We start from the raw sequence: 14,962 nt of genomic DNA on the forward strand, positions 1-14,962 counted from the left end.
CACCAACGAAGCTACCCGCTCCAGTTACAGAGTAGAATGCAGAGTTTAGTTGTTGTGGCTATTTAGAGAAGACACATGGAGATTCTTGTAGAACTAAATGCTAAGAATTTATTGGTGAAGTATACTTTGGATAGGAAAGGTAAAGGTAAAGTATTGTATGGGGTTGTGGTTTATGAGGCTATGTAAGATATATTTTTATGAAATTGTGTTGTTGTGTATGTTATTGCTTGTACGCCGTCCTGAGACCTATGGGAGTAGGGAGACATATAAATCTAACTAACTAACTAAATAAATAAATAAAGTGTGCCATTGAGTCGGTGTCGACTCCTGGCGACCACAGAGCCCTGTGGTTGTCTTTGGTAGAATACAGGACGCGTTTACCATTGCCTTCTCCCATGCAGTATGAGATGATGCCTTTCAGCATCTTCCTCTATCGCTGCTGCCCGATATAGTTGCTTCCCATAGTCTGGGAAACATACCAGAGGGGATTCGAACTGGCAACCTCTGGCTTGCTAATCAAGTCATTTCCCCGCTACAGAACTACAAAAATGGATAGGTAGGGAGAGAGATAGAGATGTTTCCATCTGCTGGGAGGAAAGGAAGGGATTCTGATTCAGCACAGTAAACACCTGTAGAGTCATATCGGGGGTCATAGAGCAGAGACAGGCAGAACAGCTAGAGAGACTCTTACTCACTATCTCTACTCCCAGTGCCCCTAGTGGTCAATAGTCGATGCACGGGAACTCCATATCCAACATGGAGAAGGAGGAGTCTGTGGATGATGGAGCTTTTAACCATGGCAACTAAATGGAACCAAGGCAATCTACCCCTGAACCAGGGACGTTGCAAGGTACTCAAGAGATCCGGGCCCCAGGTCCACAACCCTGCTTTTGATAACTAAACTCAATCATGCCCCCTTCAAAAATAATAACATCCTATTCCTCTCCAAAGGGAAATTGGAGGAGAGAAGTGCTGTACTGGGGGCTAAAGTGTCTGTTTGCTCCCCAGCACAGCACCTTTTAGGGAGGAGACAGAGATGGGAAATTATCATTGCTGCTAAAGCAGCAGCAGAGGTAAATGCCCACCCTCCGTTTGAGAGGGAAGTAAGATCTGGGGCTTTTAGTCATTCAGCCCCATGGGGCACATGACCCCCGGGGGGCACTGTTGTATTCTATCTAGTAATCTTTTGTGTTTTGTTGTTTGGAAGTTTCTCCCAGTGGGGACCCTGTAGAGAGCATGTGGGGTGGAGTCAGAAAGAAAAGGGAGGGAAGGAGAAGGAGAAAATGGAGTTTATTTCTGAATCTGGAATAAAGTCTTACTTTGTGTTTTCAAGGGAAGCAGCTATAAAACAGCCACCCCCTAATGATGCCCCTGGTCTGAATACTACGTCTTGGGGACAAACCACGGGGGTGGGGTGGGGGTGGGGGGTGAGGAAGCTTGTGGGCTTCCTTGGCTGGCTGCTGTGAGAAGCAGGAGGCTGGGCTAGAGACAGGCCTACTCCGCCTGATCCAGCCGCTGGGGCTGGGGGTCTCATTTGCTTCTCATCTTTTCGGTTTTGTTCCCATACCTGGAGCAGGAGCTGGGTTCATCTGCCAGCGTTTCTCCTTTGGCTGCTTCTCCTAGGGCTGCCCTAGCATGAAGATCCCTTAAATCTTTTGCCCCTCTTGGTGGCAGCAGGTGGGGGGGGGGCACCCTGGATGCTGCCATACAGGCCCAGTCCTTGGGGTGGTTTGTCTGTAGTCCTCTTGGAGGCACCATCTTCCTGTCTCCAGATTCCACTTTTTTGCATTTTTACAGAACCCCCTATACCAGGGGTGGGCAACCTTGGTTTTCCAGTGGCAATTCAGCAACAGCTGGAAAGTCAAGGTTGCCTACCCCTGGAAGTTCTTCACGCCCAGCTTTTCATTTGCATCTCCTCTGGAATTTGTTTGTTTGTTTAACATATTTTTATACCACCCAAAACTTACATCTCTCGGCGGTTTACAACAAAATAAAAACAGAAAAAGTAAAACATGAGTTAAAACAAAAATTGAGGATGTGTGTGCACATATTGGCCAACTTTACCCCGAAGTCCCTGCAAGCTATCAAGGAACACTTGATACACAATTTTGGTTTTTCATCCCGCATTAGAGTATAATCTGCTTGATCTATATTGGGAGTAAAAAAAAAAATCCAATTTTTGTGTCGAGTGTTGGGGGCAACTTCGAACTCACACTAGAGCCTCTGTAAAGCCTGCTGTCTGGGAAAGCTCCTGGTGTGTGTGTGTGTGGGGGGGGGGTCTGAAAAGAACCAAAAAGGTGGAAGCTGGAGGCAGGAAGCGGCAATAGCAGCTGGTGAAGATGGGAGTTGAAGTTCAGCCAAAGCTGGAGAGCCAAGGTTGCCTACCCCTGCCCTGCCCTAGGGTTGCCATTTTCCGGCTTTCCAAATCTGGGTGCCTAACTTGCATGTTATGTAAATTGGCTTGAAAATAATTTTTGAGCAGAATAGTGACTGCATGTTTTGCTCCATAACTCCATTTCTACAAGGGCTAGAGCTTAGTTTTGTTTTATTTTTTAAGAAAGCTGAAATCCTGGGAAATTTCTGGGAAGGCTAAGCAATTCGGGTGAAACCTGAAGTTATGGGGGGCATGGCAACTCTACCTGCACCAATCTGCCTAAGATTTGGATGGTGGTTGAACTCAAAACGTAGCAGGCAGAGAGGTTTCCCTTGGACTTGATGCAGAAAAAGGGAGCAAGGCTCCCAGTCGGAGGCCCATTCTTCATTTCAGCGGTGCATCTTATTTATTATTTATTACTATATTTATATCCCGCTGCGCCTCCAAGGAGCCCATGGTTATGTTTCTCCTCACAGCAACCCTGTGAGGTAGGTTAGGCTGAGAGAGAAGTGACTGGCCCAGAGTCCCCCAGCAAGTCTCATGGCTGAACGGGGATTTGAACTCGGGTCTCCCTGGTCCTAGTCCAGCACTCTAACCACTACACCACGCTGGCTCATTCCTAGTTGCACTCAGGAGTGGGGACTTGGTAGGAGGGGGTGCCCAAAGGCTGTGTGGAAAAGTTGAGCTTTGAGGAGGGTCTTGAAGGAAAGCAACATGAGAGAAGAGATGGGACCTCCCCGCTTCCTGCCTCCACCCTCCATTTTCAGTCCCCCCCTGTCCAATTGTGCCATGACAGGGCCTGTGAGTGCGGGGAGGGGGGTGTTTGAAAGAGCTGCTTGGGGCATACAGAGTCCATTTATTCCTCCCAACTCAAAATTAATTTTCCCATGAAGCCTAAGGGTACAGGAACTGAACTGAACTGAACACATGTTCTGCCCCACAGATTGTATTCGGGGCAGGCACTTGCAGAGCTGGTCTATCCACAAGGCGGGGCACCAGTTGTTGGGGGCAGGGGGGCCCGCAGGTCTCGCCCACATAATAGACTGGGAACTCTCTCCTAATCAAACCCCCAAATCAGCATGGGTTCATCATTTACTGGCCATCTCCCCAGGCTGGACATTCAGCGGGGCAAATGAGTAGCCTGCTATGGAGGGTGCGTGGGGGGGGGGGGAGCCAAACTTCACCTTTTAAAAAGATTGGGAGCCCTGTAATAATATGTGACAAAAGCTAGATTGATATGATTTTAAGCAAGTATGGAAACCAGTTATAGATACAGTGGAGATAAATAGGATTTATTATAATCCGAGTAAGATCTTGGTTGAAATGGTTAAGAAGATGATGGATTGAATATATAAGTATGATCAACATACCAGTTTAATAAAATCTATACCAACTGTACATATTGCAAATGTGTTTGTATCTTGCTGTACCATCCTGTTGTAACATTAATGTATATTTCTAATACTCAACAAACTTATACAAGTTTTTTAAAAAAAAGATTGTGAGCCCTTTGGGGACAGCGAGCCATCTTATTTATTTAATTATATCTATGTAAACCGCTTTGGGAACTTTTGTTGAAAAGCGGCATATAAATATTTGTTGTATATCAATCTTCATCGTAGGGCACCCCAAAGGGCCAGCCCTGGGGCTTTCTGTCCTTGTGGCGACTCTGCACCACCCTCCTCAGAACGATGCCACTCGACAGAGATCATATCCACAACCAGAGGGAAAAAGAGCCCGGTTGCTGGATTGGACCGAAGTGGGCGCCTGCTTCCCACAGTGGCCAACCAGGCGCCTCCAGCCGGCAGCCCACAAGCAAGGGGAGGAAGCCAGCGCCCTCCCCACTGCAGGCCCCCGAAGCCTTCCTGTGGCAACACATAAAATCACTAGTTTATGGTGTGGTTAAAGCTTTCCCCCAAACAAAACAAAACAAACCCTCACCAAGGTTGGCCATTTGGGGCAAGTCCCGAGCATGGCTCCTGTCTGGACTGGGTCATGATTGCCGCTGAGGGACCAGGCACCGACTGCAGCGGGACCGCAGGACTGGCGCTGGCCAGCCAGGCATCCCCCCTCCATGTTGTTTTGCGACGTACGCTATTCTGTAACAGGACATCATTTTAACTGAATGGTTTGCAGGGTGTGCGCGCGTGATGTTATGCTTGGCAGCTGGCACTGGCTGGGGTGGAGGAAAGAGCTGATACCTTTTTAAATCCACAGGGATGCCATTCTGTGCCATTGCCCAGATCATGTACATCAGTCAGGTGAGCGGCGGGTCTGGAGAGCTGGTCTTGTGGCAGCAAGCATGAGTGGTCCCCTTGGCTAAGCAGGGTCCACCCTGGTTTGCATTTGAATGGGAGACTACATGTGAGCGCTGCAAGGTATTCCCTTTATGGGATGGGGCTGTAGCTCAGTGGAAGCAGGCTCACCTGCCTGCTTGCGTGCAGAAGGTTCCATGTTCCCTCCCTGGCAGCATCTCCAAGATAGGGCTGGGAGAGACTCCTGCCTGCAACCATGGAGAAGCCGCTGCCAGTGAGTGTAGACAATACTGAGATGGATCAGTGGTCTGACTCAGTAGAAGGCAGTTTCCTATGTCCCTATGGACTGCAAAAGTTATAATCTCCTTCCTCCCCACCCCACTACACCAGCCTCTACTGCCCTAGCTGCCATGTAAAGGTAAGGTGTGCCGTCAAGTTGGTGTCGACTCCTGGTGCCCCCAGAACCCTGTGGTTGTCTGGTAGAATACAGGAGGGGTTTACCATTGCTTCCTCTTGCACAGTGTGAGATGATGCCTTTCAGCACCTTCCTATATCGCTGCTGCCTAGTATAGGTACCAGCAGGGATTTGAACCAGCAACCTCCTGCTTGTTAGTCAAGCATTTCCCTGCTGCGCCATGTAGAGGGTGGCTATTCATGGTGGGCATGGCTGCATTTGTGCCCCCCCCCCCCCGAATTGGTGCCCTAGGTCTGCCTATTGGACGGTCCAGCCCAGCTGGAGCGGAAAGGGGGCTTGTCCTTCCAAAGGGGAACTGAGCCCAGCCACTAGGGCCAGCCCGTCCACCCCACTAGGGGGACCTAGGCAGTCGCCTAGCACACCAGTTCTTGGGGCTCTTTTGCTGCTGAAACATGCTTGGATGTGCGCCAGTTTCTGCCGTCAGAGCAAGCAGCAGATCTACTGCAGGATTACACTCCTCCTGTGAAACTTCCTTGAGCTGGTGGGGGCAAGAAAGAGGAAACCGTTCCTGCCAGTGGATGAACCCTCCCTGCAGGAGAGACGTTGGGGGTGGGGTGGGGGTGTAGAGAAAACAAACACAGCCGGCAAAGAAGGAGCCTTTGGCCACTGGTTTATTTACTCTGACTCTCCTCTCTTGCTTCTGAGCCCAACACGGCTTCCCATCAGCATTTCAAGTGTGGGTGGCTTGGAGGTGGGGGGTGCCTGCTCAGGTGTGAGGCTAGGGGCGTCCGAAGGGCACAAGACCGTCCCTGTTTTCATCTAGGAAATGCTGGAGGCGAGAGTGTGCAGGGCCTGCCTGCGCATGGGCACATGAGAGCGTGCGTTTTATGTGCAGCTCCTGTTGCAGAAGCACCTCTCCTTCCTTCCTGCTCTCTCTCTCTCTCTGTATGTGTGTGTTTCTGAGTGTGCAAAGCGTGTGCCTTGCATCCGCCTCCAGAGGCTGAACAAAGAGCTCTTTCATGGGAGCAGAGAGAGGCCTTTCGCCCAGCGAGAGAGAAGATTGGAATTCTGATCTTCACGGGCACACCTGAAGGGGGGAGACCCCAATCTGTTCCTTCCATCGGGTCAAGCTGGAATCTGCCACCCACACCTCCCATGAGACCCTCCCCTCCCATTCCCCACAGCAGCCCCTCCTCTATTGGAGGAACAAGTGTGTCCCCCAGGGGCCTTGCTAGGTACTTAGAAGATCTGGGCCACGGACCCACGGGCAGCCCCCCTTTTGATAATTAAACTCAATCGTACCCCCCCCACCAAGTATGATTGTGTATGCTTTTTAAAGTGTCTAATATTATTGTAACACAGCACCAATGAAGGTGGAAGCAGCAGAGAGCCAGGTGAGGCCGGGAGCTCCCTCCCCTGCTCTAGGTGGGCGCCTCCACTGCTGCCCTTCCTTCCTGGAAGAGGTCGTGGAGGAGGGAGGTGGCTGGTGAAATCCGGGGTTCTGAGCAATTTATTGGGGTCCTGTGCCCCATGGTACTTCTCTGACTTCTGAGCCTTCAAGGGATGACAATCCCACACTGACTTGTTTGTCTAGCACAGGGTTTCTTAACCTTGGGCCCCCAGATGTTGTTGGACTACAACTCCCATCACCCCCAGACATGGCCTTTGTGCCTGAGGATGATTGGAGTTGTAGTCCAACAACATCTGGGGGTCCAAGGTTAAGAAACCCTGATTCTAGCATTTTACAAATCTTCCTCTAAAAAGTGACACCTGAGGCTTTTAAAAAGAAAGTTTTGATACTAAAAAATCATTAAAAAAAATAATTAGGGCTCTCACCCAATTAAGGAAGCCTGGTGGATGAACTGAATGAGTTTTAATTGACCAGTTAATAAAACAAAGCTGTATATATTTGCATAGATATAAAACAACATTTTTAATTTTAAAAAGAACTGTTCCTACACAGCCCAATTGCGTGATGCACCCAAAGATGCCCCTAGTCCCCCACCCCACCCCAGAAAATAGCCAGATTCATTTCCTGGGGACCATCTCTGTCGAAGCTCCTGCTTATTTTGTGGCAGTCTTATGAACAGAAAGGGGGATAATTTTGGATTGAGAAGTTCTGGGTTCAAGTCCTGCTTAAATGTCCAGGAAAGTGCTCCATCTCAGAGGAGAGCCAGTGTGGCGTAGTGGTTAGAGGGCTGGACTAGGACTGGGGAGACCCGAGTTCAAATCCCCATTCAGCCATGAAACTAGCTGGGTGACTCTGGGCCAGTCACTTCTCTCTCAGCCTAACCTACTTCACAGGGTTGTTGTGAGGAGAAACGTAAGTATGTAGTACACCACTCTGGGCTTCTTGGAGGAACAGTGGGATATAACATGTAAACAATAATAATAGTAATAACTAGCTGAACCAGGCACAGACCATCTGCGCCTCTAGTCCCCCCGCTTTCTCCCCCCCAAGCCCACCTGCCAGTTGCCGCTCTTTCCCGCCCACCGCTGCTTTCTCCCCCCTCCCAGCTGCTGCTTTCTCCTCCCCCCCCCGGTGGCTTTTCTCTCTCATCCTCTGCCGCTGTTTTTCTCTCCCTCCTGTCCGCCCATCCGCCCCCGCCGCCGCTTTTCTCTCCCTCCATCCACCTGCCTCTGCCGCTTTTCTCTCCCCCCCCCACATCCATCCACCCGCTGCCCCTCTCACCGGAACTCTCTCAGCGTGTTGTGAGGGTTCCACCGCCAAATCCTGGGCACGCATGCCGGCTAAGAGAATTAAATATATAGATCGTTAATAAATAATCTTCAGCCTCAGCTCTCTAATTGTAGAAGGGTGGCTGCCTTCAAGGGGTGGTGTTGTGAGTTCTAAGAGGATGGTCATTTGCAGCTGGGTTACAACTTTACTTTTTCAGATGAATTTGGGGTGACCTGTGCAAGTTCTTAATTTTATTATCTAACTGTGATTTTCATCTGTTTGGAAGGGCTTCAACCTATCATTACAGGTGATTCTTGGAGTGCTTGTTTGATAGTATGCCTTTGGAAGTTGGCATTGAAATGCAATAACTCCACGTTGTTTCTTTCCACATCCCCATATCGCATGGGTCAGATGGAGTTTGTGGAAGTAGGTGGAGTGAAAGCAAGGGAAATGGAGAGGCTGGGTGCATTGGGGTGGGATGGGGGGGCTGCACTCAAAGGCAAGGAATTTGGGGTGGGGACTGTCGCTTGGTGCAATGGATAATTTGCATCCCCTCCAATCTGACATTTTGATCTGTTTCTTTTACCCCCCAGCAGAACCGGTGGATGTTCTCAAAGTGCTGCAGCTGCAGAACCAGCCTGAAGGGGTCCGCAAGACCACAGGATTCTGCCCCAAGAGGCGTACAGGATCGGGGCCAGATGTGGCCTATCGGATATCCAAGCAGGCCCAGATCAGCGCCCCAACGCGGCAGCTTTTCCCAAGTAGGTAGTCACATGACTCGCCAGCATTTCGCAAATGGAAAACGGGCCCACTTATTGGGGTTAAGATAGTGATCTTCGCTGTTTTTCAAGTGGCAGCTACCTTGGCAAAAAACCATTTCCCACTGTGCTGACCTCTGCACAGCACTGCATTTTTCTTTTCTTTTTTATTTAATGTTTTTTAATTGTTCCTAGTCCACACACATACACCCCCACCCTGCACTGGTTGAGGGGAGATGAGACACGAAAGGAGAGAGGGAGAAGGAGAGCAGAAGGGGAGGGAGGGAAGAGGAGAAGGGATACTCACCGTTGCATGGTGCCCAGGATGGAGTGTGCAGAGTACTCACCAATAATCAACCAACCAGGGAGCCACACTTAGGGTTGATCATGGGGGCTGTCACTGGCCCCCAACTGGCCTTACAATGAAGAACGCTACCTGAGGAAGAGAATGGATTGCAGGAGAACGGCTGACGGGGGTGGGGGTGGGGAGAGGTTTTGCTTTCGAGGGGAGGGCCTTCCAGCTATGGGGTTTGCACTGGGGTAGGTGATAGATCTATTACTGTCCCCATATTAATCAAGGTTGCCATCTTTTTCTGCCCTGGCTTGTGTGCTCTTGGCACTGCGGTAAGTGCTAGGGGAAAATCCAACAGGTGCACGTTTCTTTTCCCACTCATTCTCCAAGTTTCTTTTCCCACTCGTTCTCCAGGGATCCACCCCCAGCACAGTACCTCCAGTGACTGTTGCTGGTGTCTTTCTGACGTTTCTTTTTAGGTTGTGAGCCCTTTGGGGACAGGGATCCACCTTATTTATTTATTATTTCTCTGTGTAAACCGCCCTGAGCCATTTTTGGAAGGGCGGTATAGAAATCAAACGAATGAATGAATGAATTAATAAGTCAGGAAAAGACCGGGCTGGCTGCGTTTCTGCCTGCTGCAGAGCAATTAAAGACAATGGAGGTTGGTAGGGACCAAAGCAGCAGCCCCATGTTCAGTGCGGAATTACATCGCCCCCGTGGCCCCTGACTTGTGCACTCCCCACCCCCAGGTGTCACATGCCACACCTGTGCAGTCACAGCCTGGGAAGTGAACAGTTAAACTGGCTCCCATTCTGGTTTGGTTCCTTCCAAGTTTCTTAGCTCCCCCCTTCATTCACAGTTCAGACTACTGGTTGTTAGAAATAGTTTTGAACTGTTCAGGATCATCTCATGCAAATTAATGTTACAAACTTTGTATGCTTGTAACGTAACTCCTATAGTTGGGAAACCAGATGATAACACTTGACCTTGAGTTGGGGGGGGGGATTACATTTTAAATGTGGGCAGGGATCCAGAGGCAGTTGCTGAGGGAGCTTCCTCAAATGACTGTCCAGAGTTTGGGGCAGTATACAAGTGTAATAAAATACATACATACATACATACATACTTATACGGTATTTTGGGGCCACTTTCCCAGCCACACTCCCTATGACAGGGATTCTGAAATTTGGGTCCCCACATGTTGTTTCAGCTGTCATCATCTCCTTTAGCAGGGGATGATGGGGCTTGTAGTCCAACATCATCAAGGGATCCAAGTTTCAGTTGGATTCCCAAGTTGCCTTATTTCAAGCAAGCAAGCTGTTATGAAAGTAGTAAGACCCAGCAGGGCAAATCCTGACATTTTTTCTGCCTGCATCTCTTGCTTTTCCTTTGTGCTTGTCTACATACACAACACACTGTTCATCTTGCTTGGCTGTGATTGGTGCTCCCGCTGGTGGTCTTTGGGGCTGATGCCACACTAAATACAGGCTTCCCTACTCAGGGGCTCTGTAATAGGAATGGGGAAGCTGCCTCCTACCGAGTCAGATCCTTGGTCTATCTCGCTCAGTCTTGTCTACACTTTCTGACAGCAGCTTCTCCAACATTTCAAGCAGGAGTCTTTCCCAGCCCTATCTGGAGATGTCAGAGACTGAACCTGGGAATTTCTGCATGCAGTGCCGATGCTCGACCACTGAGTTCCAGCCCCATCCCTAAGGTCCCAGGGTCGTAGGAACTAGGAAGCTGCCTTATATACCAGGTCAGACCCTTGGTCCATCTAGCTTGGTATTGTCTACACTGACTGGCAGCAGTTCTCCATGGTATCAGGCAGGAGTCTTTCCCAGCCCTACTTGGAGATGCTGCTAGAGACTGAACCTGGGGACTTCTGCATGCAAATCAGTGATGTAGTTGCAAATTCAGAAGTGGAGGCACTCTTCGTGACAGCCCCCCTGGCCACACCCACCCTGACAGCTGTGCCCCATGGCCATGCCCAACCCAATGGTAGGAGAGCTGGTCTTGTGGTAGCAAGCATGACTTGTCCTCTTAGCTAAGCAGGGTCCACCCTAGTTGCATATGAATGGGAGACTAAAAGTGTGAGCACTGTAAGATATTCCCCTCAGGGGATGGAGCCACTCTGGGAAGAGCATCTAGGTTCCAAGTTCCCTCCCTAGCAGCATCTCCAAGAGAGGACTGAGAGAGACTCCTGCCTGCTACCTTGGAGAAGCCGCTGCCAGTCTGTGTAGACAATACTGAGCTAGATGGACCTATGGTCTGACTCAGGATATGGGAGCTTCCTATGTTCCTATGTAATGGCCATGCTGCTCACATAAGAACAGCCCTGCTAGATCAGGCACAAGGCCCATCCAGTCCAGCATCCTGTTTCACAAAGTGGCCCACCCGATGCCTCTGGGGAGCCCACAGGCAAGAGGTGGATTAGGTGGCTAGCCTCTTGCCCATAGGCAGCTTGCCCACAGGCGGCTTGCCTCTTGCCCACATGCAAGAGGTGGCTCACTTAGATAGATGCAATAATTTGGGGATATGTGGCAAGAAGTCAAGGATCATGTAGATTCTAGACAATGCACTGGAATGAATTACAGGAAATGCCCACTGAAATACACTGGTTCCTTCCAAATGGCCATTCCAAAATTGAATGCATTCCTATGGCCATTTGGAAGGAACCAATGCATTTCCATGAGCATTCCCTGTCATTCGCTTTAGGATGTCCTTACCCTAGTCCAGCATAGGATTTGCTTGCTCACGGTCCCAGGTTCAACCCCTGGCAGCATCTCCAGGTAGGGCTGAGAAAGTCTGTCTGCAACCTTGGAGAAGCTGCTACCAGTCAGGGTACTGAGCTAGATGGACCAAGGGTCTGACTCATTAGAAGGCAACTTCCTATATTCCTAAAACAAGAATGATGATAATAAACAGTCGGAATAGCAAGAAGAGCACATTATTTCCAGACAGAAAGCTAAGGGCTTGGCGTCCCTGCTGAGACCCTGGAGGTGAGTAAGTACTGGGATTGTGTCCCTGCCCATCCCTACAGCTCTGCACCACTGCATGCAATGCAGATGTGCTTCCACTCAGCTGTGGTCCTTCCCCCACCCATGTTGTGGGTGACATATGATCACAATGAGGACAGTCTTGCAAAAGTTTGAAATGCAACAAAATATCAGCTTTTAACTGGGGGTCTGGGAGGGGTAACCCACCTTAAACCCTGAGGGGGCAATCCGATTCCATGCTTCTTGCTTTCCTTTCAGTTTTGCTTGTGCTGGGATTTCCTTACCAGAGCTCCACATACACATTGCCACCTGCACAGCATGGACTGCATTTGGCCCCAATGCCATTTTGATGAATGTTAAGTAAATAAAGTTAAGGGCTAAATTAGAGAAGAGAACCGTATTTGGATCTCTACTCTTTTGCCATTTTGGCAAACAGAGCCATAGATGGATTGGGACCCTAGTGCTGGGGGAAGGGCAATTTAACTCCTTCTCCTGCAGTGAAGATTGACCCCCACCTCAAAACTGCTGGTGGCCTCATTAGGGAAAATTTAACTGTACCAGTTCTCCAGATTTCACAAGGGCAGAACCCACAATTTGCTTAAAAACTCATTTGGGGAGAATTAAATTATTGAAGCATATTCATTTCACCTCTAAGCCACACACTTCCACTGAGTCTCTCCAAAGAAACCATAGCTGAGGTGGTGGTGGTAGTGGTGGTGGGGTGATATCTTTGGGCTTGCTTTAGCAAAAGCAATGAGCAAAAGTATTTCCACACTTGGCATTTGGTCCTTGATGGTTAAGCAAAAAAGTGCTCCCCACCCACTCCTGACCCCCAAGAACCACAATTAAAGCTCCAGAAGAGAAGATGAAAGATTTGGCAGAGAAGATGGGATGTAAAAGCTGTTGGACAGTAGAACCCTCTGCCTCATGCCGTGGTGGGCTCTCCTTTGCTGAAGGTTTTTAAACAGAGGCTGGGCAGCCATCTGCCAGGGATTCTGGCACTGAGCAGGAGGTTGGACTAGAGGGCCTCCATGATCCCTTCCAACTCTAACATTTGATGATTCTATGATGCTATCGATTGGAATGAAAAGGAAGGAGATTTAGTCTAGACATGATGGTCGTTCTCACAACCTGTGAGTGGGGGCGCAGGGGGGAAGGCAGGCTCAATCTTACCTTCCCCCCAGACAATCCTGTTGCTGGTTTTGGCCACTCAGCTTGTGCGCCGACACAACCGGCACTGCCAGGGGCCATGCGTCCATGTGGAGGCCAGGGAAATGCAGCCCAGTCACCAGGAATCCTTCAGTGCACCACGTGAGGAATGCGATGCACTGAGGGATTTCCCTGCAAGCTGGGTGCTCTAGGCGCCTGGCTCTTTGGCTGCTTGGGCTGCAGGCATCTCAAACATACGTACGACAGGGATCTCAGGGAGAAGGGCATGTTTGTGCCCTTCTATGGGGTAAGAGCCCAGGGCGGGGGGATCCTGGGTTACTCAGCGCCCCTGATCCTGGCGCTTCACTCAAACAGCCTTACTCTGGTAGGGATGCACAAGCCACGTGATGCTCATGTGAAGTTGCAAGAAATTTCCTGAATGTAGGAACTATTGGTCAGTAGAACAGTATGTGGAGGCCGGCTCTCCTTGGCTGTAGGTTCTCAAACATCGTCAGAATCTGTGTAGCGGATTCCTGCAATGAGTGATGGTCCCCATCTCCTAAGGGATTACAGATTCATGCTCTCTGATAACAACAACAACAACTCAACACCATAGGGGCTACAGAAACCACCATCAGTCAATTACAAAAAGCAGCTTTACTAGGTACAGCCTATATTCTGCGACGATATCTATAATAATAGCAACAACATTGACAATAAAATTCTGGCATCCCAGGTCCTTGGGAAGGACTCGATGTCTTGATAAAACAAACCAGTCAATAATACCTGTCTGACTGTGTAAATAATAATAATAATAATAATAATAATAATGACGATATCTATAACAATTGACAATAAAATTCAGCCATCCCAGGACCTTGGGAAGGACTCGATGTCTGGATAAAACAAACCAGTCAATAACACCTGTCTGACTGTGTAAACAAGAAATAATAATAATTAATAATAAAATTTAAAAAACCTTTATTTGTTAGTTGCCCCATAATGAATTGTTCTCTGGGCAGCTCATAACACAGGATTAAAACATGAAATAAAAGCACATAACACCTTAAATCATAACAGACAAAAGCGGGGGAGGGGGGAGAGAAAATACAAAATACAATACATAGCAATTTTAAAACTCTTTAAATTAGTTACAAATAAAATCTGAAAATCAAAACTTGAAATGTAAGAGGCCTGAATGCACAAAAAGGTCTTTACCGGACGTCTAAAAGAACAAAGCGATGAAGCCAGGCAAAACTCATTGGGGAGGCTATTCCATAAATGGGGTGCAACCATCGAGATGACCCTCTCCCGAGAGAGGTCTCTGCCACAAGACCAGCTCTCCTCCCCTCCTCCTCAGGGCGAGGGGCCAAGAGTGGGTGGGGGAAGCAGCAGGCTGTATTCCACTTGGCTTCTTGCGCCATGAACTGTGGCCCATCACTCTCCACCCAGCCTCTGCCTGCTGGTGGTCTGCCAGGTGTTTGTTGCCCCCACGAGGCTCCTCCCCCTGACCTATGAGGTGCCACCTCATAGACCTCTTCCAACAGGTCGATCAAGGGCTACTAGTCGGGATGGCTCTAGGCTACCTCCCCAGGCTCAGAGGCAGGACCTCCAAATCTGAGTTGCAAGGGAGCAGGAGCAGAAGAGGAGACATGCCTTCCTCTCTTGCCTGAGGGCTTCGCAGAGGCATCTGCTTGGTGGGAAGCAGGATTCTCAGCAGGGCCATACTTACATTCTCCCAGGCTCCTCCCCCTGAGCCACAGGGGACCAAGCAACCCTGCATTTGGGTTGCAGTCAACCCAAGCAACCCTGCACAGTACTTGTGGGAGGATGCTGGGGAAGGGATTTTCCGCTTCAGGAGGCCCCCCTTAGGCCCATCGGGGAAGAGAAGAGGCATTGAGATCTTGAGCAGGACATACATCCTGGCCTGGAGCCCTGGGTTGCCACTTCTCTAATGTCCAGAGGCTCCTGCTCCTTCAACCACGGCAGACCAGCGGGTGACACTCCTCATGGCCTGAAGAAGCAGTGACGGGAGACGCC

General features: G+C 49.5%; 1 protein-coding gene across 6 annotated transcripts in view; it reads left to right on the forward strand.

Moving 5' to 3' along the window:
• Positions 1-737: 737 nt before the first annotated feature.
• The window catches only part of COL11A2 (collagen type XI alpha 2 chain), a 123,176-nt gene continuing 108,951 nt past the window's right edge, over positions 738-14,962 (forward strand). For 5 of the 6 annotated variants that reach the window (XM_053296171.1, XM_053296175.1, XM_053296176.1 and 2 more), the window contains exons 1-2: positions 738-850; positions 8,318-8,485. In XM_053296171.1, the coding sequence (XP_053152146.1) occupies positions 808-850; positions 8,318-8,485 (211 nt within the window). In that variant the 5' untranslated portion in view covers positions 738-807. The remainder of the gene's footprint in view (positions 851-8,317; positions 8,486-14,962) is intronic. The other variant, XM_053296172.1, reaches the window with a different exon arrangement.

This window comes from Hemicordylus capensis, chromosome 2, assembly GCF_027244095.1.
Source record: "Hemicordylus capensis ecotype Gifberg chromosome 2, rHemCap1.1.pri, whole genome shotgun sequence".
In the NCBI taxonomy this organism is placed as follows: Eukaryota; Metazoa; Chordata; class Lepidosauria; order Squamata; family Cordylidae; genus Hemicordylus; species Hemicordylus capensis.